General features: G+C 43.9%; 1 protein-coding gene across 1 annotated transcript in view; it reads left to right on the forward strand.

Moving 5' to 3' along the window:
• The window catches only part of MYO3A (myosin IIIA), a 1,336,625-nt gene that overhangs the window by 932,294 nt on the left and 381,006 nt on the right, over positions 1-23,325 (forward strand). Inside the window, exon 31 of the mRNA XM_085630108.1 lies at positions 22,586-22,733. Within this exon, the coding sequence (XP_085486234.1) occupies positions 22,586-22,733 (148 nt within the window). The remainder of the gene's footprint in view (positions 1-22,585; positions 22,734-23,325) is intronic.

Raw genomic sequence — 23,325 nt, forward strand, 5'->3', positions numbered from 1 at the left:
AACAGTCAGGTGAGCATGGGATGTTAAGTTGAGAGAATAAAGAAAAAAGTGGGACACTGTGAGAAAATGCACACATGAGATACTAAAGACAGCATGCAAAGAAATATGGTAATTCAGGGAGTAGGAGAAAAGTCAAAAGCAAGGAATGGAAAGAAAGAAAAGATAAATGATCAAAAAAAGAAAAAGTAGTATTGGCAGGAATAATACATAGAAGGATGGAGAGGTAAGAAGGAGATTTGGAAGAGAGCGGAGGAGAGATTTTAGAGTAGAGAGAAAAGAGGGCATGTGTGGAGAGGACGTGCTATGGAAGTGAGATAGAACAAGGAAGAACTGAATAAGCAAGAAATGGAGAGAGAAAAAGACGTAAAGGGGAGTGAAACACAGCAAGGTGAGCAAAAGAGAAGGGAAAGAAAGCAGAAAGGCAAAAAAGATAAACAAAAAAGCAATAGGGATACAAAGAGGTGACAAACAAGGAGGTGGAGACAAGAACATGACAAAGATGATTCAGAAAAAAGCATAGTCAAGATATAGATTTGATAGAATAAGAATGGAATGAGAGAGAGCAGGGAGGTTAGAGGGAGGTTGGATGAGAGAGAAGTTTAGGAAATAGACTGAAGAGAAAGGAGACACGATGAGGAAAAAGTGGAGGAGAGCAGAAAGAGAGAAAGAAAAGTGGGGGAGGGTAAGGAGCAAAAAGAAGAGACTACCGCATCCTTGTAATGGGTGTCTTTTAATACCAAGCAAGAGGCGAGTTGGTCACTTTTTTCTAGTTTGCCTTAGAACACTCAGCACCCTTGCCACACCAGTGATTTTGATAGCTTTCATTCTCGACATACTTGTATATTAAGTTGTTTGTCTTGAGTGCACATAGCCTTGGCTGCAGTGCATGGAGCACCTTTTTTTGCCTCACTTAGAGGAAACATTTATATGAAACATTGGTTGTGTCCATTAACAAATCTACAGACCATCACCCTTTTAACCTTGTGGCCCAACCCATGCAGGTTGCAGGATTAAAAAAAAGGCAAGCCAAGGGGTCCAGTCTCTTGTGTAGGTCGTTCTGGACTACCTGTCATGTCTGTCATCCCTTTTGAGCCAACCATCCTGCACCCAGTCCAGTCACTGTTCCCTCAAATGCCATTGTAAACCCCTAACCCCTCCCAACTCCCATCCACTACCTCATGTGGTGGGTTTCAACCTACCCACCCCTCAAGGTGTTTGTCACCCTTTCCTGATGAACTACTACCCAATGAACAGTAACAAATTGAATTATTTATTTTCCTTTTGTGGGTGTAAGTGTGTGGGGTCTGTGTGGTACCCGCATAGGTCCCCCACTTCTGGTGAACCCACCAACCCCCTCTGTCAATTTGGGGACTAGTCTTACGTGCCCACACCTACAGCATTGACTTGGGTCTCTCCATCATCTTACTACACCAGTCGGTCCTCTTGTCCAAAGCTGGGAACTGGGTGCAGCCGATCAGGTCTCGTCTGGGCATCTCAGTTACTCGCGAGCCCTGGACTATTGGCCTCCAGCAAGTCCAAAGCCTAACTCAGTGCATGAAAAAATCAGGATATCCCTTCTGCCAGAACTTTTAGCTTTGCGGGGAAGGCCATCATGTATTGTAGACTCAATTTCCGCAGGTCCGCTTTAGCCTTCCCAAATGTTCTGTGTTGTGATTGCACCGCCAGTAAAAAATCTGGAAGGATCGTGACCGTATTGTTTTCAATCCGGAAGGGCTAATGCATTATGGCAGCTCTCCGCCCCACCTCCCAGTACCTGCAGTTCAACAGTCTAGCAATTATTGTATGAGGCCAGGATCCTAGCCTGGGTGACACTCAGCGGCGGGTTCGCCACTAAGGCTGAAGAGCGTTGCCCCACTGCTTTAAGAGCAGTGTAAAGGAAAATTGAAATGATAATAATGGAATGTTATCATTTTATTTTTAATATTGAGCTTGCAGTTGCACTGCAGCCAAGTTAGATTAGGGCAGGCGGGGCTCCCGTGACCCAGAGGGAGGATGAGTGGTTGCTGCACCTTAAGAGCACACGATGGTTTGGCCGGCCGTCTTGGGCCGGCCAAACCGTCATGTGCACTTTGCATGTTCTCCACCGGCTGTTTTGGACAGCTTGGTTGGAGAACATGCACTGCCTCCCAGTCCCTCTCTGAGCATCGGACAATGGTGCTCAGACCAATCACAACAGTCTGGCAAGCCTGTGCGCTTCCTGGATCCTGCGTGGGAGGAAAGGCAGTGGCTGGCGGGCAGCAGGTAAGTTCTTTTTTTTTTGCCTGCACTCCAATCATTTGTGACACCAGGCCGCCTCACCTCTCCAACACCGCCCGGCCCCCGCACACCTTCTGAATCCATCCGGGCTGGGGTAGGAGGCCCGGCCTCAGCTTCCAGTGAGGCGCCTTCCACTATGGTGTCATTCAGTGCCCGAGTTCTCTTGCATGGCAAACTGCTCCCGAAGAGCCCCGGAGCACGTAACGGAGCACTGACTTCCTCCGCTGTAACCAGATCAAGCAGGATCAGAGAGGGTTCACCTTCCTTGGTGGGAGCTCACTTTCAATGCACCATGTTGCTTCGGTGCTTGGTCAACCCCCTCCCCCATATTTTCTTTTATTGTTCTGTTTTTAATTATATTTTCCTTAACAATTTACAATGTAAACCTAGTAACAAAAATTGAGAACAACTAAGCAAATTTGCAGAAGGATAGTAACAAGCACCATGTCCAAAACATTAGTAGAAGTTTACCGCATACATATGTTATATTGCGTATGAGAAGAGGTGTGCAATGGAGTGTGCCATTTAAATACCTGATCTTTCATGAAACAAAGGTAGTCATGCCTGTAGATGGCCGATAAATCTGTTTTGATGGGCGTTGTTTGTCCACTCTATAGTGGTATAAATTCATATGTGACTATCTGGCACATGCATCAAGCCAAAAACAGCTCGCAAAATTAGCGATTAGCTAATTGCGAGCGCATTCAAGCAATTCTCCATGCATCAAACAAATATCCGAAAATCGCTAAAATACCAACTCGCAAATACCGGGATGCCAGAGATAGCGAATCGGAATCAGCGCCAACCAGATTAGCGGGAGCAAATAAGGAATCGCAGAAAAAACTCGCAAATGGATGCATCAAAAATCCCTATCAGAAGCAGGTGGTAAAAATTATTTTTTGCCATTTAACTGCAATACAAATGATGGAGCTGGTGAGGGCTATTGCAACTAACCAATGAGTCCATAGAGGACGCACACAAAGGCGGCACACTACTTGTGTGATAGGAGGATGAGGACCCATGCAGCAGGCCAGGGCAGAAGGAGATTCCAGGAGAGGGCTTTCTGCCTGCGCATCACTCAGATGTTTATCAAAATAAGGGGGGAAAAAGAGGTTGATGGTTAGGTTCACCCTCCAGCAGTATATGTATCAAAGAACAACCTGAACTAGTCAAGTAAAAGAACCTAACCTTAGGGGGAAGGAAGGTATCAGAAGACAAATTGGTTCTGAAATACCCAATGTAGAAAAAGGAAAAGATTGTCCTTTTCTTGAGTCCCCTCACTCACCAGGGTTTCCCCACGGTGACATGCTTCATCATTGGGGTCCTCCCAGTCCTCTACGGACTGAGGCGTGCTGCGACTTGCGAATTACGTAGGAGCACTAAAAAATCAGACTATGTGTAGTGCAAGTGAAAAGGTGGAGTGGATTGTAAAATTAAAATTAATCAGCTAGTGGGCCAAATAGACTTTATTAATGCTCTAAGCTGAAAACATTAAAAATGGGGTGATATACTAAGGTCCCTAGTTATAATGAAATAGGTGTACCTAGCATATTGTCTTGTCAACTAGTTTCGAGCTTCCCCAGCTCTTCGTCAGGACAACACTGGGACCAGCCCAGTGAGACAGTGCCACTCCTAGTTAACCTTGATAAGGTGCAAAATGAAAAACGCTGCAGCTGTGAGGCATGCGTAACTTATAATACATACGTAATGTACGTCAGGCGAAATTTTTTAAAAGACATTAATATGCCTCATGGTCAACGGAGGGGCAATGGCGGTCTAATACATTTGTACAAGGACAGCCACGCTTCGGAAAACCTACTTGGGCCAACACCTACCGGACCGCATTCTGATGTGACACACCCAAGAGGACATATATGAGTAGTACATGATCAACGCTGTGATACAACTCAACCACATAGCCAAATTGGAAACACCAATGCTGCGCTAAACACAGAGGACCCATGCAAACCGTCCCCATGTCCAGGTGTAATGTTGCCTGCACCTACTTGCATCAGGAGGTGTCCAGGGGGTAGTGGCATTAGTGGGAGGGGTATCACTAGGCTCCCACTCACGTGTCTAGAGAACCTCCCTGGCTGCCATGATGACTCAGTCCCACGACCACATCAGCCTCCCCAAAACCCAAATGGAATTGAATCCACCCAGACTCCATTCATATAGGATTGCACAGTTCCCTAATGTGATATGAATGCCTGGATAGCACACACGACCCATATGTCCACCATCAGTCAATGAGTAGAGCTTCCGTAACCGGAATTGTTATCACTCCATCAACGTCCAACCAATGTGCAATGTGGATGACATCATGTCGGACATCGCAGCGCAATCTCCTTGGAGCATCAATGATCCATACATCTTCCGATACATTGGCATTCACACACGCCTGCTCAGGGGGGGACCTGGCGAGGGACACCTGCTAGTTCAGACAATATACTCATGTACACTAAAGCATTCTGTAATGGCAATGCAAACCTGACACATACACATTCCACGCTACCCTGTAAGTGACAGTGCATGCGCGGTGAGGAACTATATCATGACTCCATAGTTGAACCCAGGCACCCAACTGGAGCTGCGGTACAACGCACCACACACCAGGACAGGTAATGTGGTTGAAAGGACATTTGGATAAGTCAAGAGTCGCCTCCACATACTGCACAGACCTGGTGCTGCGATGCAGGACCAGCCGGTGACCTGCTGTCGGATAGTGGCAGCATGTGCAATGTAGCCCATCGTAGCTCCCACGATACGCATACCCATAGATGGCCACGGCACTGCGGACAATCAGCCCCCTGTACACCCACCACACCCGCATCCTGCAAGCTATGCGGAGGGGCAGTTGATACGTGCCCACATCACCCAACATCACTTCAAAGGTACGTAATCATGAGATGGAAACGATCATCCATCAAATGCAAAGTTTTTATTTGCACTTGCACATGGACTCTTGTGTGTCTAAACATACATGTAGCCTAAGGATACATTAACGTCATGTACCGAGGCACTATGAAGAATAAGGTTTGGGACTCCATTGGCAGTCCCTCTGTATGTCCTGGCCATGGTTACGCCACCATGGCCAATTGTCCGGAGGGATGTGAGTGCTCAGCGCTTCCTCCCAGGCACACTGAGGCGCCTATCTCCTGCAGCGCCATCCTCACCCATTGGTGGAATTGTAGGTGTAGAACGGCGTGCACTACACCTTCTGCTGGTGCTGACTGGTGCAGACATGCTGCTCACGCTGGATGCCCCCTCACTCCCCTCATCTCCAGTGGCATTGCTGAGGCCACCTACACCAGCCTGGATCTGCTCTACAGCTGTTGTAACTTGGCCAAGGGCCCTGGCCACGTCCCCTCAACAATGCCCCATGTCGATCTGCATTGCCACCGACCGACGTGACAGCAGTGCAGTGGCGTTGCTCAACTTGTGGTTGGAGCGTGTCCAGCCAGGCGTCCCATGAATTGCCGATGCCTCCTCCGCTCGGTGTTCTGTCCCTCCTGCATCACACGCACGAGCTCATGCAATGTGGCGTTGGTGTCCCTGTTGCCCTCCACAACTGCTTGAGTGAGGTCACTCATGCGCTCTGCCATGGTGGAGAGGTTTTTGTTCAATTTGGCCATTTGCAGGCTGATGGATCCCATGTGGGGTGCCTGCAGGCACTGCACCCTTGTAATCTGCAGTTTAACGGGTCCCCAGCCATTTGAAGTCGATGGCTCCTGCGCAGTTGTGTGGCCCCTTGCCCTGCGTCTTCGCATGTTCGGGACGGGTGTCTGCGGGGTGGTGGTGGTGGACCTGACACGAGGCGGGCATTCTGCAGTTGCCCTTTCAGGTTCAGGAGGGCTCTCCATTGGCTGCATGGGAGGGACTGTAGCCCTGCGTCGTGTGGGTGCCTGGGATGTGCTGGGAGGTGTGACTGGTTTTGCAACGGCAGGCTCTGCGGTGGACTGGGCGCTCTCCCTGCATTCGCTCCCATCACTGTCTCCTTCCTCAGCACCTGTGGTGTGAAACAGTGCAGGATTAAAATTTCAGTGGATAATGTTTAGCTACATGGTGATTATGTCTGCTCTTACGTTCTCACTCTCTGTATTCGCTGTCTGTAATGCATATTGGGCACAATGGTCACACAAAGTGCAATGTGACTCACTAATTGGTTCAGGGGACTACAACTTCCAGGATGCATTAGTAACTGTATATGGACTGTGGACTGGGGTTGGTTACAGCTGCCTGCCTTCTTATTACTGTATGGGCGCTATTATAATGTACATTGATGGGTATATCATAGTGCCTCTTACCTTCAGTACTGCAGGCTGCGCCGGATGTATCCATCTGCGTGAACCCCACAGCAGCTTCCGGCAGGATTGTGCCCTCCACCAGGTCCTCCAGGGCTGTGTTGTCCGGGACTGTCGATGGTCCTCCTCCGGTGCTCTTAGCCTCCCTCAGCCTCTGGGCAATTCGCTACTTGGCACGGCTGTGCAAATCGTACCAGCGTTTCTTTAAATCATCGATGCTGCGGTGTGTCACACCCACAGCATTGACCCTTGACTTTATCTTATTCCAGAGGTGTCTTTTCTCTGCCTCTGGGACTTTAAGGGAGAGCTTCCCAAAGAGCTTGTCATGGCTCTTCACTACATCTTCAATGAGGTACTCCAGTTCCCTCTCACTGAACTTTAGTTTTCTTTTCCTGGCACCTGCACCCTCCTCAGCTGATGTATTGGCCATGTCCTGGGTTTGCAGTGGTCTGGATGCTCAGTAGTCCTCTCCACAGCTCTTTACAGGCACTCAGCTTCCTGCTCTGGCTTCCTATGGACACAGACTGCACCTTGGGAAAAGTTACTTCCTGGTTCTGATGTCATCAGGCTGTTCCCAATGCGACTCTCTAAAATTGCGATCTCGCTATTAACGATCTCACTAATTGCGAGATCGCAATATGTGTGTTTTCAGCTAATAGCGAGTTCTTGGGGTATTTTCGCTAACGCGTTTAGCGATATTTACCGAATCGGTGTTTTTTCGGTATCTGCATCATGCATAGGAGATAGCGATTCTTTATTTGCGATTCTTTAAAAATCGCAAATAAGGACTCACTATTTCTTAGCTTGATGCATGTGTACCATAGTGGTATATTCTAATATGTGAATTAGTGGACATAAAAACCCAAATCGAGACAATCCCACAATACAAAGACAGACTGATTCTGATTGGCATTTGGGGCCATATGTAGGTGGGCTAATACCGGTCGGTAACGGCCGAAAATCGGTGAATTTTCCGTTACTGACCGGTATTTAGCCCTTTGAAATGTAGGAGGCTGGATTGAAGGATTCGGTAATTTACCGATTCGGTATTTTAAGAAATCGGTAAAATACTGAATCGGTAAATTACCGAATCCTTAAATCCTATGTAGGGAGCACTCAAGTGAGTGCATTTTTGGTTTAAGGATTCGTTATTTACCACCAACTACAAGTTGATGGTAAATACCGAATACCTTTTCAAAAGCAATTTTGTGCTTTTTTAAAAGTGCCATGTGGCAGACATACATGCCCTTAGGGCATGTATGTGCGCCACATGTGCACACATGCACGATTCAGGGGTGCAACAGGGTGTCAATGTGACACCCTGCCACCCTTGAATATGCTCCCCCTATTACTGATTCGGTATTTACCGAATCAGTAATAGTGAATGGCTTCCCATTCATTCCTATGGGCCTCCAGGCCCATAGGACTGAATGGGAAGGTATGCCTTATTACCGATTTGGTAAATACCGAATCGGTAATAACGAATATTACTGAATCGGTAAAATTTACCGATTTTTTTACCTACATTCTATTTACCGATTCTTAAATACCGAATCGGTAAAATTTGGTATTTAGGAATCGGTAAATAGAAATGACCTACGTATGGCCCTTAGATTAGTAATAACTTGTGTGTGCTAGCCACAGAATCTGACCATATACTAGTCATATGGCACACTGCATTGCCTTAATTTCCACTCCAAAATGACGATTTGGTTATTAGCACACATGTATTTGCATTAGAAACTGTGTACCAAATATGAAACCCACAGACCACTGCAGTTGACATGAAGAATAGAGTTGTAATCGTACAGATGCGCATGGATGTCACATAGCGTTACTAGGGGTTGCAGCTGCAAACGCAGGCTTGTCCTTTGTGGCCCCTGACCTCAGAGATGGCAAAGTCAGTGCCAGGTACATAGGGGCAGTTTGTCCTTATGGACGTTGGTTGGGGCACCACTTTCCTTGTTTTCAGTCTGTGTTTTTTTATTACACTAACAGTGAATAATATATTATTCACTATGACTGTAAAAAAAAACTTGGAGTACAGTTAGCTGCAATATGGCCTTATCTGTCAGCTGAGACAAGTAAAGAATGGTTTTGAATGTATGTTTTGTGTAAGCTTGCGGTTGAGAGGGTGCTTGTGTAAGAAAGACTGCGTATGACTGAATGTGTGCATATGTGTAAGCATGTGTGTTTGAGTGCAATGAAAGGTCAAAAAGCGTGTGCTGTCACTTTCCCTACCCCGGCCATTTTGGTGAATTGACTTCCATGATACTTCAACTTCGTTTTATGCTTCATGCGCGTGTGTGGTATTTGTGTTAACAAAGCTCTAACTAACTTCATCGCACTGTAAGTAGGTACAATGTTGTGTAATGTAAATCTCATTCAACAATACCCTCTTTGTCAGAGACAGCGCCTATGCTAGCTGCAGCCATCAGCCCATAAATTCACAATGTCCAGGCCATAATGGAATACATACATGTCTCCCCATCTTGAGAGTGCATATGCGCCCCAGATCTCCTACAGCACCCAAATGGAGGGGGGGGTGGTCTCCTGCTGTTTTCTAAGTATGGCTGTAGGCACTTTTCATGGATGTTCAGACGTGTCCATGAGGGCGGGTACAATCCCTGACTCCACTCCTAAATGGTGGGAGTGGTCCATTCGAATCCCATCTTTCCATGTCAAGCTAAGCACTCCAAGGCAGTGCAAGATATTTTGTAGGACAAGGAGCATGGGCTTGTGTAGAGAAGATTTGCTTGGCGCATGCCCGGGCAATAAAACACCCCTCCAACAATACACGGATGCTTTAGCATGGGGTAATACAGAAGGGAGCACACGGCACCTTACGTAACGCCACTGTTGTGAGATCCTTTGAAAGTGTCCAAATTCAGAGCTTAAGTGGCACAATTGGGCTGCACGCGCAGGCTACGCAGCCTTTGTAATCTAGCCACAGGTGTTACGTATACCCAAATAAATTGTACTGATTTTTTTTTCTTAACCTGAGAAGGATTAACGGATCTGTGTCTCTGACAGGATCCAGACCTGTGAACTATATTTACACGCTGAGTTCAGTAGTGAGCACTGGAGGCGCTATGCTGCCTTAGATAACATGTTGTTGAACGAAGGAAAAACAAATTATTCAACGACTTTTCAGTTGCAACGTTTAATTAGCAGGATGGTCCACTGTTTGATTTGAGGTACATTTCTTGTTTTTAGGAGAAAGGCACGACAAAAAACAAGCATTGGCATAGCCAATGGGTCTCGCCTTTGGGACCTTATAATTGTTTAGTTATGCAACAGTTGATGTTGTTGCACCAAGGATATTGTGCTGGATAACTAAACACTTATAAGGTCCCAAAGGCGAGACCTATTGGCTATGCCAATGCTTGTTAACATTGTTGACTCCCACTTGCCTTCCCAGTGGCCACTTCTATCTGACTGGCAAAGTCAATAGCTCGTCCACAAGCGACACCTACTGGCTTTGCCAAAACTTGTTTATTTTGTGTGAAGCCCTCCATTACAGTGAATGTGTTTTCGAGCACTCTCCCCTAGTGCAAGTCTCTCCTGCTGTACTCTGTCTTGGTCTCTTAGCTCAACTGCTTCTTCCCGCTCCCTCCCTCTTGCATTACTTTAGCCGTGCTGCACAGCATCACAGATGCAGGGCAGCCTGGATAACAACCATTGGTAGAGCCAACAGGTCACAAAGGCGAGACCCTTTGGCTTTGCCAAAATGTATTTCACATTGGAAACATTATTTAGAAGCATTTTGGCACAAACCAATATTTTGAACAGAATTGTCATACATACTTAGGCACTGGAAAGTGTGACTTGAACCTAGGTTTAACAGGAATGGCAAATACCAGCTCATGTTTTGGGATGGCTTGTCCTTTAAAGAAAGTACTAATTAAACATGTGATCTAATCTGAGGTTTATGAAAAGAACTCTGAATAATAAAATTGTGTTCTCTTAAAAAGGTTTAGCATTGTGGACACGAAAATATTCCAAAATGAAAGTTTTAAGGTCTCTTGATATACACACTGTATCAATTAATACACGACAGTTCCAAACAAAAAATGAAATATCCAAGCACGAAAAGGACAACTAATTATAGCATTTAAATTAAAAAATTGATATCTATAAAGACCCACAGACAAGGTCTTTTCTACCAGCCCCCCGCCAGCACTCTCCCGTGGCATGCGTTGTTAAATCAATAACAGACGTTGTTGCCTGACTTGCTTGCTTCATTCAGCTTTGGCATAGAAGCATGTAAACCATTGCATTCCTTCTGGTCCACTAGTAGACACACATTAAAACAATCAATCAAGTCTATCTGGGAGGCAGAGGTCACAGTCGGAAAGGCATTGTTCAGAATGGATCAGGGTACGCGATGCTTAAGGACTGTGGGACGGGAGGATGACTAAGAAGTGAAGGGGGTGGGATGGGGCGAGACGGGAAAAAACATTGGATGAGGGCGAGGACAACACGGGGCAAGGGGAGAAACGGACATTGAAAGAGGAACACAGAACGGAGGCAGGGGAGTGGGAGAGAGAAAAGCATGCAGCGCAGGGGTAAAGCACGCATGACAGCGAGCAGCACATGAAAGTGACAGCAACACGGGAAGCAGGGGAGAGGTACACATTGGCAAGAACAACACAGCGTGAGGGAGGTGGGTGAAAAGTACACAGAACATGGGGGTGGGCATCCAGAGGGAGCACACACAGAACAGAAGGCAAAGGGGAGGATGGCTAAGAAGAGAAGGGGGCGGGATGGGGCGAGACGGGACAAAAACATTGCATGAGGGAGACGGCAACACGGGGCAAGGGGACAAGCGGACATTGAAAGACAAGCATTCGGCCGCGCGGCCGTAAAAGTAACGGTCGCGCGGCCGTGAAAACGAAAGTAATAGCGATCGCGATCAAAGCGAAAGTGATCGCGATCGCTTGGAGGGGAGCGCTGTGTGGCAAGGACGTGAGTGGTGCGCGCGCAGCAGTGATTGGCGGCTGCGCGTGTGCACGCTCACGTGCACTCAAGCTTTAGGCCACAGGCAGCACTTTAAAAATCCCAACTACAAAATGTCTCTCCGAGCCAGCGCATGCGCTGGGGCTCAGCGAGACCTAACAAAATGGCGTTGTGTGAAAACCCACTTCTGCAGTCAAGCAGCAGAGCAATCATTGCAAACAGCAGGCTCGTAAGAGCTATTGTGGAAGGCAGCGGCGCTATTTGTTTGTTATTTACCCCCAAAGGGCAGCACAAAAGGTTACAAAAACTAGGCCATAAAATAGGAAAAAAGAAAACCCTTCATTTTTCTTGGCTTTAATGTGAGGACATGCTGCTGCAACAATTTCAAGAACCATTATTCCGAGGAAATACAACATGGAAAGAAATCATTCTAGAAGAATATGCGAGATATTTTTGCGATCAGAGTGCTTAAAACTTTGTAAATAAATTTGATGAGCGCGTGTGAATTTCTTGAAAGTGACCAAATGTTAGTTGTTCTGAAGCAAATAATGGAACTCTGTTTATTACAACGGGGCTTGGGTGGACCTAGTAGAGAAGGCTTAGTTTTGATTTTATTAAGCGACATTGTTTAGGTGACTGGGGCCTGTTCAGATGTAATCTGTTGTCAGTTCTGCAGCTTTTATGCTGTGCCGCTTATCCATGTCTATTACGCTCTTGACACTGTTGGACTTACTTTTTGGGCCAGTTTGGAAGGACCAGTGAGTGAGCCGTTTATTTTGGACCCCTGGACTGTTATGGGACCCAATACAACAGGCCACTCCCTGGCCCTTTCAGGCTGGCTTATCATCTGCCAGACATCCAGAAAGACCGGTCCAGGACTGGCTCCCAAGGAGCTCTCTGAGCTCGAAAGATGCATGAGACTGAGCAGATCTTACACGCCATCTGGTTCTGGCCCTTGAGCTATGCCTGATCTCCGATTGTTAGGTCTCCAGAAGAAAGGGGACTCCTGCATGAAGACAATAATTCATACAAAAGGTGTACTGAGGGACAGAAAACAAACTCAGACTTAAAAGATATCTCAGAACAATGAGGAATATCTGAAGAAATGTGTGTGCAGCAACTTTTAACTACTTGTGCATGAAGCGTGTTCTGATCAAAAACAGATCCAGAGTGGGTTGGGTATGACTTTTGCGATGATAGACAGAATATCGGACACTGCTATTTTTTAGGCCCTAGGAAAAGGTCATTTGCACATGGAAGTGCTCAAAACAAATTAATTCTGTCCCTTATAACATTTAGTATCCTGTAAAAATAAATTGCAGAAATATGTAGAATTCAAAACATGCATAATGCTTTTAGATGACCTCTCGGGTGAGATTCATTGAGGGCCCCAAAGACTGCAGGGACTTGTTCAGTTTCCACTAGCTCCACAAAGATTGGGATAACGACTAGCGCACGATGAATTAGCAGTAACTATGGATTGGGTGTTAAGTCTTTGGCCCAAATTCAAACAGAAATGTGAAAGTGGATTTTGAGGTTTACTCTCACAATTGAATATACTTTTGTGTTTTTAAAAAAAAATATTTGCAAATTTTCGAATGCTACTCCTAGAAAGCAGCCCCTTTCCAGGAGAACTCCACGCTTATTAATTGGATGCACATTTCAATGATGTGCTAAATAACAGCATATTTCTTTTCTTCTTTTTTTTATCTCCAGTTGCAAGGCCATGTTAGCCCCCTCGCCTTACTTAGCACATTTCACTCCTTGCTGGGCAGTGAAGCTGGCTGTCCTGATCTCCCCGCCTGCCAGCTCAGTTCTTCTTGGGTGAAGGGGCCAAAGACTGTCAATGTTTTTGATGCCCTGAGGGATTCTTCAGGACAAGGGAATGTCCCACAGGCTCCGTAACTTCCTGGTGCAAGAGAGATTACTTCTTCGGTCCTGCAGGTTGCAGGGGTCCCCACACGTTTTCCCACCTCTACTGTAGGACAAATTTAAACCATGGGACCATATCACCATGGGATAATTTTGAAACGCACACCTATCACCATTGTCCCACTAGCATGCCCACACAGAGAGCTCCCCAGGAGGCAATGAACAGTGACAGTCCTATTTTCTTGAGGGCTTTCGATGACCCCGGGGCCACAGTACATTTGGCTATTGTTAGAACGCTGTGCATGAGCAGCTCATATATTCACTGACATCTTGTGTTGCTACTCTGCTTTTATTTGCCGAATGGTACTGTTGTTTTCTAGTTGTTCGCTCCAATGACAGTTTTAAAGGGCTTCCTGACCCCTAGATTTTTAAGGTAGTTATGAAGACGATTTTGGAATTTCCAAAGCCTATTTCACTTCCTTAGAAGCAGCTTGGCTGAGGGGGCCCAATTCTTCCCTCCTGTCCAGCCCTCGTGACTTCCTGACCCGAGGTCTGCCACAACATACCACTTTCATGCCTACTCCCTCTTGCAGTACAATGTGTGTACAGCAGGAGCCTGTAATGTCCACACCGTGGGCACCTACAGCAGGAAAAGGTCCATAGATATCCAGACAACCCCGTCCTTCAGCGTGCCCAGCAAGTCTCTCCTCCACTGCGCCTGCAAGAGAAACAAGGAGTCAACCTGACTAGCCCTGTAGGGAGCTTCATAGTTCAAAGTACAAGCCAGGAGTCTCCTGACGTCTTGAAGGTGCCTCAGCCCAAACATGTCCTTCTTCCATTGTTACAGCCTCCTAATCTATCCAAGACTGTGCTGGAACCCAAATATGGAGATGTAGCTTCATTCAATTGGTTGGGCAGCCATCCACCTTAGTAGTGCCACATCATCTCTCTAACTGTTAATGTCACTAACCAAGACCAGGCCATTGCCTATCCCACCACTGTTATGTATTCTGGGAAGGCTCAAAGATTGCTGTTCTCTCCAAACTGTGGCACATCACTCTGTGGGCCAAGCTCTGTCAACTCAGGCCTACTGCCCCCCCCACAACCCCCATCGAAGAACTGCAAAGGGACATACTGCTGAAAAGGTGAGTCAGAGATTTGGACCTTCCCATTGTTTAGCATTAGGAGAATCCCAGCTCTAGCTTACCAATTGAGTATAAGGTAATAGCTTTGTAAACTCAAACCTTGTCCCCTTACGTCAGCAGGTGAAGCATATTCTTCCTACGATGGGCTTGTTGTGTTCAGGGCCTTTGACCTGCCAGTTGGTGTACCAGAGTAAGTAACTCTCCCCGTGAGACAGCTCCAACTACAAATCTCATTGAGTGCTGGCTCAGATGAATATGCCAAAGTATCAAATACATGAAGGAAATTTAATAAGTCAAATTTAACCTCATATTTATATTCAAGACGCACTATTTTATATATGAGACAGCAACTCTGACCTTTGCATCACCTTTCAATCTGAAATCACAGTAAACACGATTTACACAGATAGTGCACAGTAAAGCATCACACATTACACTTCTTCCAAAATGGGGTGGTGCAGTCTCTTTTGATCTCACCTGAAAGCATGCTGGTTATAGTCTAGTACCCGGAGCCACCTATGCAGAGCTCCTAGCCTTAGTCAGATGTGTCTTTCTCTCTCAACCTACACATCTGTACACTTGTGAACATGTTAACTTAGAACCTTACTCAAAGCCACATAAACCTTCTGCACAGCAGTTGACTTTATATTAAAAGGTGGGTGCTGGAGGTTACAGCTCAAAAACATAGAGCATTACACTGGCTGAGACTCCGTTAGGAGGTTACTGGCCACAACAAAGGTCCACAAATCAGTGATCCAAAAAAGCTAGAGGTTTTCACAAGTTAGACCCCAAACTCATAACTCACGAATTGACATGGTTTTGAGCATTCATAAACATAGAAGGCAAACCACACCTTTATTTTACTTTTCACTTCATTGTGTGGGATTTATTCCTGCTTTTATTACATGACCATGGAACAGTATTTCACTGGAATACGTTTGCAATGCCTGCAAAGTCAATTATTGGGAATGCCTTACAAGGGCCATACTACAGAAAGTACCCCGGGGCCACAACAGGCATGTGTGCCTGCTTTGTCCGCCCGGGGCACTTTGGTATTACATAAGGGGCCACTGACGCATGTGTGGCCCCATCTTAAATATTGCTAGCATTGGCACGCATGTAGCACCAGCGCTATCTCAAGAAGACATTCTCATATTTGCAGGGGAGCATGGCCCTATGCAAATAAGGGAATCTTTTTGTCTCTGCACTTGCGCCAAATTCCGGGCGCAGACACACAGACAAAGAAACTGTCAGGAGGTGCACTGAAACTGTGCCATAAAAAGGTGGTGCACTATTAGTGCACCCCTTGATAGCTGCCATCTGTAGGACCAAGTCAGTTCCATGAGCTCCCAGACATCCTCTTGCGGGCAGGAACAGTCGCTCACTGCACCTGCTTTCAATTGGATCTCTAATCTCTCCTCAAAGTTCAGGTGGGTTGCCGCCTGCACAGTGAAACATGCAGCAGCTTTGAAGCAGCCGCTCTGTATATCACTTGAATGTGCTGCCTAACAGGGCAGCACGAGTTTACGACTGCCCCAAGGGCAGCACATTCTTTGTAAGAAGGTGCACTTTCCTTGGTTGCACAGGACGCTATAGTGAAAGATCCACTCTTGTGGTTTGGCACCCTATGATGACCTTCAACTACCATCATTTTAACTGACTTTAGTGTGTTCTTTTACCCTAGCGTCAAGTAAGGATGGTCTGCCATATGCCTGCTTCTCTTCTATCTTGTAATCTTGCTGCCTTTTAGTGTGAGCTGTCACGGAGTAGAACAGTACTATTGGCTTTGACATGGCCTCATGTCATCTTGTTTTCTTACTTTGCCTTGCTTCTGCGTGCACAGCAGTGCTTGCAAGTTGTTATGAGAATTATAAGTGCTTACGATTGGCTTTGACATGGCCTCATGTCATCTTGTTTTCTGACTTTGCCTTGCTTCAAGCTTTTCTGTCTGCATAACAGTGCTTGCAAGTTGTTTGAGTTATTCACATTCAAGGTCTTTCTGTTTTTCTGAGCGATTGCTTTTGTTTAATATACTCTGGAAGGCCTTGTGGGAGCTTCGTCAAGATAGAGGCTGGAAGATGTGAGAATGTACAACTCTGCCTCGGAGTCAAAATACGGGAGCTTGGCCAGCGTCCGTCTTGGCCTTGACGCAGACTGGTACAGCCAGCTCGTTTCTTTCCAATGAGAAGGGAGCGAGGTTTTCTAGAAGTTTCGCCTCACGTTGAGTAATGGTATTAAAGATGGGAGCCTTCGGGGGCCAGGTGGAAGTTCACCACAGAATAGACATATTACTGGGGAGGTGACGGATCTAGAGTCCTGATTTAACTCCTTCCTGGGCTGTTGAAGGGCTTCCCCAGCTTGAGTTGGCAAGGTTGATGCAAATTCAATCGGTGAGGTGTTCCTAAACATTTTGTATATATTTTCTACTCCTTGCTACTTGTATATACTGCATTTTATTCAAATTGTACGTTTTAGTCACTTGACATTTGGGAATCTGCATTTACTCATATATTTGGCCTACCTTTCTAAAATATTGCATTAATAAACTCGTGTGTGTTATTTTAAATGCACCTGAATTTGTTTTCTTGCCTCGCCTAAAGGGAGTGCTGCGTCCTTTCCTCGTCTTTAGGGAGTGCTGCTCAAAGTGTATTATTTAAAGGTACAGTGGTATGTTTGCCTCCAAAGTAGGAGTGCAGGGTTTGGGTGTGTCCTTTTAGCGAAAAGCACATTCATTACAGATGCATGTATTTAAATGTACACCATGGTACAAACAGAAAAAGTGCAGCCAATGTGTATTATGGGCTATGGGGTACATGCAGCCATTTTCGATTGTAAGAATGCCTTCACTATCAAAAATTATTTTAAGAATTGAACATTGTCTACTGCTGCACCTGTTCAGTATTGCATGCAGATCATGTTCTAAATGAGACAGCATTAGGCCTATGCTGCTCCTACTAAAAAACAGTGCAAATTAGTTTATAGAGTGATCTGGGGGCTGATAAGTCGACCAATCTTGAAACACCAAATAGAGGAGGCACACTGAAAGCAAAGAGCAGATGAACCAGAAGGGCTCATTACCTGCTAAATGTAAGGAAATTCTTAGAAAGAGAAGGACAAAATGAAAAAAACAACAGGAATACCTTAGTGTAGTATCAAATAGATTGATAGAAGAATGGCCATCAGAATGATGTAGACAGATAGCTGTTTCATAAAAAAGATAATCCGTAACGGAAACTCTAAACACAAAGAACAATTAAATGATAATGATCAACAATACTTCTAAACAACAGTGGTCCCTAGGAAAATAGGGATAAAGACATATAGATGAATATAGACCAAATGAGTACTATATTGTTCTAACTTGTCCAGCCTGACAGAGGTTTAATATTTAATGTTTAACAATTCATAGAGATACGTACAAAAAGTGGGACACAAGCCTGTATCCTACTACAGGAACTAAACAATTAGGACACACATAGGGAGGCTCAGGCAAAGCTCACGGTTTGTTACAGGAAAGATTCACAATGTGATGAACAAATCGCAAGGAACACCTTTACAGAGTACATTGAAAGAATTTATAGTAACGTATAAGGTGTTTTAAGGTGTCAACGGTGTTTCGATCCATGTGGAAAATGCATGGATCATCATCAGGACATATATGATAAGCATGCCTTTGTAAATTTGCCTTAAATAATTAAAGGGTATACTGGAGACGATATGAATTGGAGGTAAAGTCCAAATTGCGGACAGCGCTCTTCTGTATTGAGGTCCAGAGGACAATGGACTCAAGTATACGATTACAGTGGCACCAGAGGATGGGGCACTGTAGGAGCCACGGGCGTGTGCTCGCAGGAACGTCTAAATCCGGTTGCGCTGACCAGTATGTATTCCTTAAGAAGTGAAGTGGGTGCGAGAATAGGGGCGAGGCAGGAGCCACATTCGTGTGCTCGCCGGCATCGGTCAGCGGAATCGCCTAAGTCCAAGCTCCTCAAAGATCTGCACAGGGGGTCAGCTTCCGTGAAAGCTTTACCTCCAATTCTTGTCTTGAAGTATAATTCAGCCGATCTACAAAAGTGGTCCACAAGACAATCCTGCAAATTATAGGCTAATTGCCCTAACAGATATGGAGGCAAAAACCGTCTCGAGCTGCCTGCTTAACGACTTGGAAGAATGGGCTGCAAAAGAAGATTTAATTCCAACTTTCCAAACAGGCTTTAGAAGGGGCGAGTCAACGATCACAAACTTGACCCTACTGACTTTATTGGCCGAAAGAGCAAAGTATAGAAAGCAAAAGCTTTATATATGTTTTGTCGACCTTAAGGCCGCTTTTGATTCTGTTCCCCGCAATCTACTTTGGGACAATCTTTCAGAATGGGGTATCCCAGATCAATTGCTCGACATGATCAAATTGTTATATACTAACACATGGGTTCAGATCAAAGTCGGAGACTGCAGAAGCACAATCTGTCGATTTGAAGCTAAGAGTGTTCTGAAACAAGGTTGCGTTCTAGCCCCAATCCTTTTTAAGTTTTTTATGGCCGACCTACCATTACATTTTAAAGAAGTTAACGCCCATTCACCTACCTTCTTAGGCAAAGACATCAAATATTTACAATATGCTGACGATACTATTTTGTTAAGCCATACTGCCATAGGCCTAAGAAGATTAGTTGATTCTTTTAATCACTATATCACCTCTACTGGTTTACAAATAAATACCAAAAAGACAAAAATAATGATGATGGGTGGTACAAAAACAGATAAGAAAAAATGGAAGATTAACGGGTTACATATTGAAACCGTGAAATATTATAAGTACCTAGGAATAACATTCGATGACAATCTGTCTTTCAGACAGCAGTTCATTAACCTCAAAGCAAAGGCGACATCCTTGTCCTTTGCTTTTAGAAAGTTGAGGGATAAGTTGTCCTGTCCAAACCATGAACATCTAATAAAGGTTATGAAAGCAAAGCTAATCCCTTCTCTGGCTTACGGTTCAATATTTTTTCATGGGAAAGACGCGAAAATCCTTGATGATCTTCAAATATTTTTTTTTAAATCTGTCTTTGGGGTCCCTAGGTATATAGGGCATGCCAATGTCAGATTGGAATTTGGTCTGAAAAGACAATCTCTGCTACGGCAATCTGCCTCTTTAAAAACGTTATATTCTTTGATTCGTTCAGACCAGGGCACCCTTACAAACTAATGTTGTCAGGAGATAATGAGGTATGAACATGCTAGGAGTTGGAGAGCTTACCTAAGAGAAAGTTTAAACAATGTTAAGTGTCCAGCCTTTGAAGAAGAAGTCAGGACCAAAGCAGTTTACAAACAGACAATAAATCGTTCAGTCACTCTTCTATCGAGTCTTTTAGATAAGGATGAGCTCGCACAAAAGAGTTACTTCTGGTCAGTTATCAACTCATTTATTAAATCAGAACCTCAGGATCCATTTAAAACTATTTCTAAGGAACAATTTTATGTTTACTACGGTTTGGGAGATATCCCTCAAAGGTCGGAATCCCTACATGGGAAAAAAACTGGTCCACAAAAAGCTGTAGGTTATGTGGTTTCTATAATGAATCTTTAATACAGCCTCAGCTGTTAGAAGAGCGGAAGACTCTGTTGAAACCCATCTTCAATGAACTAGGGGTGAGAACATGTAGACACGCCATCATAACCTGTCTCACTGGGAATATGCCCCGTCTGACTTCACAATTTGTAATGTTCATTTTTATTGCAGAAAAGAAGCTACTAGTCAAGTGTGATCCCCAACAACAGTCGTCTGCCTAGACTGATAATGATTGTTACTGTAGGAACATGTCGCCAAAGACATTAATGCTAAAATGATAATTTGTTCCTAAAGTTTTGTGCACAAATCTGAAGTTCCAAAATGTTTTAAATTGTTTATAGTGATTGAAAAAACAACTGGCCAACTCAAAACATGCACAATTATCTGTATTTTGTGGGTCATTCTGCCAAGGAGAAAACTATTTATTTTTAATAACAGTTTTTGAAAATGTCCTCCAGCCATTAGCACAACTGCACTTTAATCATCGCTGCTAAATATAAGTCTTTGCACAATTGTATTTTAATTATTGATTGGCACTGGCACTTTCAATTATTGCCGCTAACTTTTCAGTATAAAGTTGTATATGTGTTCTACCAGCAAGAAATAATGCTCTTAACCTATTGTGTTTTATTCTCGATTGTAATGATTTTTATCAATCAACAAATAAAGTATAACTTACTTACTATTAGCATGTGTTCCTAAAGTAGGCTGGCATTCACACTCTCTGCACCCTACTTTTAGCACAAGAGAGCATTTCAAACTTTTTCATTGAGATCCATAGGATTGACTTTTTTCAGGAGAGAGTCCCTTTAATTTTAGCCCTATCCCTTTTCAAAAGATGTCTGCTGATTTATAGCAGAGAATACTTCCCAGCTGAAACATTCCTTTGCTCAATTGCAAAATGCTTGTGCTTATGCATTTCATTCTCTCATCAAAGCTCTTTATTTAGTTTCTGAACTGGCACCTTTACTTCAGCTTAGATTGACATTCTAATCCTTAATTTAGACTAGGAAAATTCCTTTATGGAACACATTGTATTATCTCAGTAATTTGTAATCTTTACTAATATAGTATTTTATCTTGTTTTGAAATACCGACTATTAGATTATTTAAATTTTTAATAATGTTGACTAAAGATTAACATTTGTTAAATAAAACAAATTCAATTTTATTATAATTGTTAATAAAACTATTTAATTCACATCAACTCTCCAATTTGATCATTGTGGAGCCACAAATGTACTCCACTGATCACGGTGTTTGATATATAGGATTGCTCCTTTTAATTTCTCCTTGTCAATGAACAAAGGTCCATATAACCTGTGGTAGGGGAATGATTACACCGAAGAAAAAAATACAAAGATTCACCTTGCTGTCAATGTTGTGGGCGCAGATTACATTGGCTAGTGAAGTCATATATTTGTTAAAAAGGGTGGGGCTGAGGGATGAACTTTAAAACACTCCTGACTGAGGGAGGGTAGGCTCTAAAATGTGAGTAATGAAAGATAGTTTTCCAAGAAGTCAGTGAAACTCTGCAGATCTGCGTTGAGCGGGAATGCGAAGCTGCACTTATAAGCGTCTCTGTCCGTGTGATGCTGGCTCAGGGTGACTTAATAAACAACTCAAGCTTCACCCCTCGCATCTTACAGTTACTCAGATATAATTGTACATGTTGCTTTTTTGTACGTCAGTCAATAAAACCTTTTCTCTTTACTGCTGAATCTTTTCCAAACTACTTCAGAGTAGATAACATAGGAGTACATATACTATAATATGAAACAATGACGTATGTCTGTCTTTGTGTATGTCAATAAAAACAAAATCACCTCTTTAAATAAAAAGAATCATAAATTGTCATTTCAGCCACACTTGAATCTCTCTTTACATTTATTAGTAATGGCTAAGTCAATTATTCGTGTAGATCATGTTTCTACCCCTTATGATAGCATTCAGACAAATCAACTCCAAAACGCTTTTGCCCCCATCTTTTTCATTTTTTGGCTGTAATATATTCCTCATCAACTCAAGGGTGTGAGAAGAAGGTACAGAAGTAGTGAGAATGGATAATCTGTAAATGTAATTATTAATGTCTTTATCTAGGAGTATTAAAGACTTTTACTGAAATAAGAGAACCTTGCTAGAAACACACAAAATGTTTATTAAATAAGTAATTATCTTCAGAATGACAGAACTATTACTTTGCCTATGGTTTAAATGAAAATTGTTGGTTAGTCTGCATGTTCCATTCCATACCAAATGTTTATTTCTGTATTTAAAAGGAAGCAACCCACTTCATAACAAGGTGCTGTGGCATATCAGTAACAATTCACAGCTATGAAAGTTGAAGGCAGTTCAAATGTCCCTGTACGTACTGAACATCGCCACCACGGTTATTGCTTCAATTTTAAAGAAGACATATGTATACATGGGAGTATTTCATTATTGTTATTTTTTTTCAGATTTCTAAATTATCAGATGAATATATTATTCTCCAAGAAAAACTTAATGAGATGATTGTTTCCAATCGATTAACACCTGGAAAGACTGGCGTGTTCTCCAAAGAAAAACTTGCAAATGGACACGTTCCTCCTCATCATTACAATTCAGGTAAAATTCAACAGTCAGAAATTTTAACTGTCAATTTCGAATTTAACTCACGTCCCCTCACATTCCCATGAGGATGGAGCTGGCAATCAAGGCCAGTTTTTTAGAAAATTAATCCTCTGCTACTTAATCCTCTAGATACCTATTTTGCTAATAAATTGAAAACATGGTATTTCCAGGTGGGGAATCATGCCGTGGAACTCTTGCATTTAAAATTCCTGAATAAATAACCATTGATCAATGCATACTGTGGTACAGAGGTGCCTGCGATGGAGGCAGAAGGGTTTGTCCTTCCCCACCTGCGAGAATGACCACACGCTTTCAGGCTGGCAGAGTGTGTGGAGTCTGGCTGTGCTGGAGCAATGGAATCACTGCAAGTTATGAATGGTGGTACAGTAGTCATAGAAGTCATAGGAACTCCAACATTATACATTAGGTGACTATTAAGATTCGGCCGGGAATCTTTGGGAGTATCCCAAAGGATAGTAAAGTAGGACAGCATTATATCCTGTTTCCGCTGCAAGTGACTGATTCATGTGCCTACCATTTCCACCAGAAGCATAGGAAACCTGCAGAAGTGCACACGCTCCAGCAT

This window comes from Triturus cristatus, chromosome 10, assembly GCF_964204655.1.
Source record: "Triturus cristatus chromosome 10, aTriCri1.1, whole genome shotgun sequence".
In the NCBI taxonomy this organism is placed as follows: domain Eukaryota; kingdom Metazoa; phylum Chordata; class Amphibia; order Caudata; family Salamandridae; genus Triturus; species Triturus cristatus.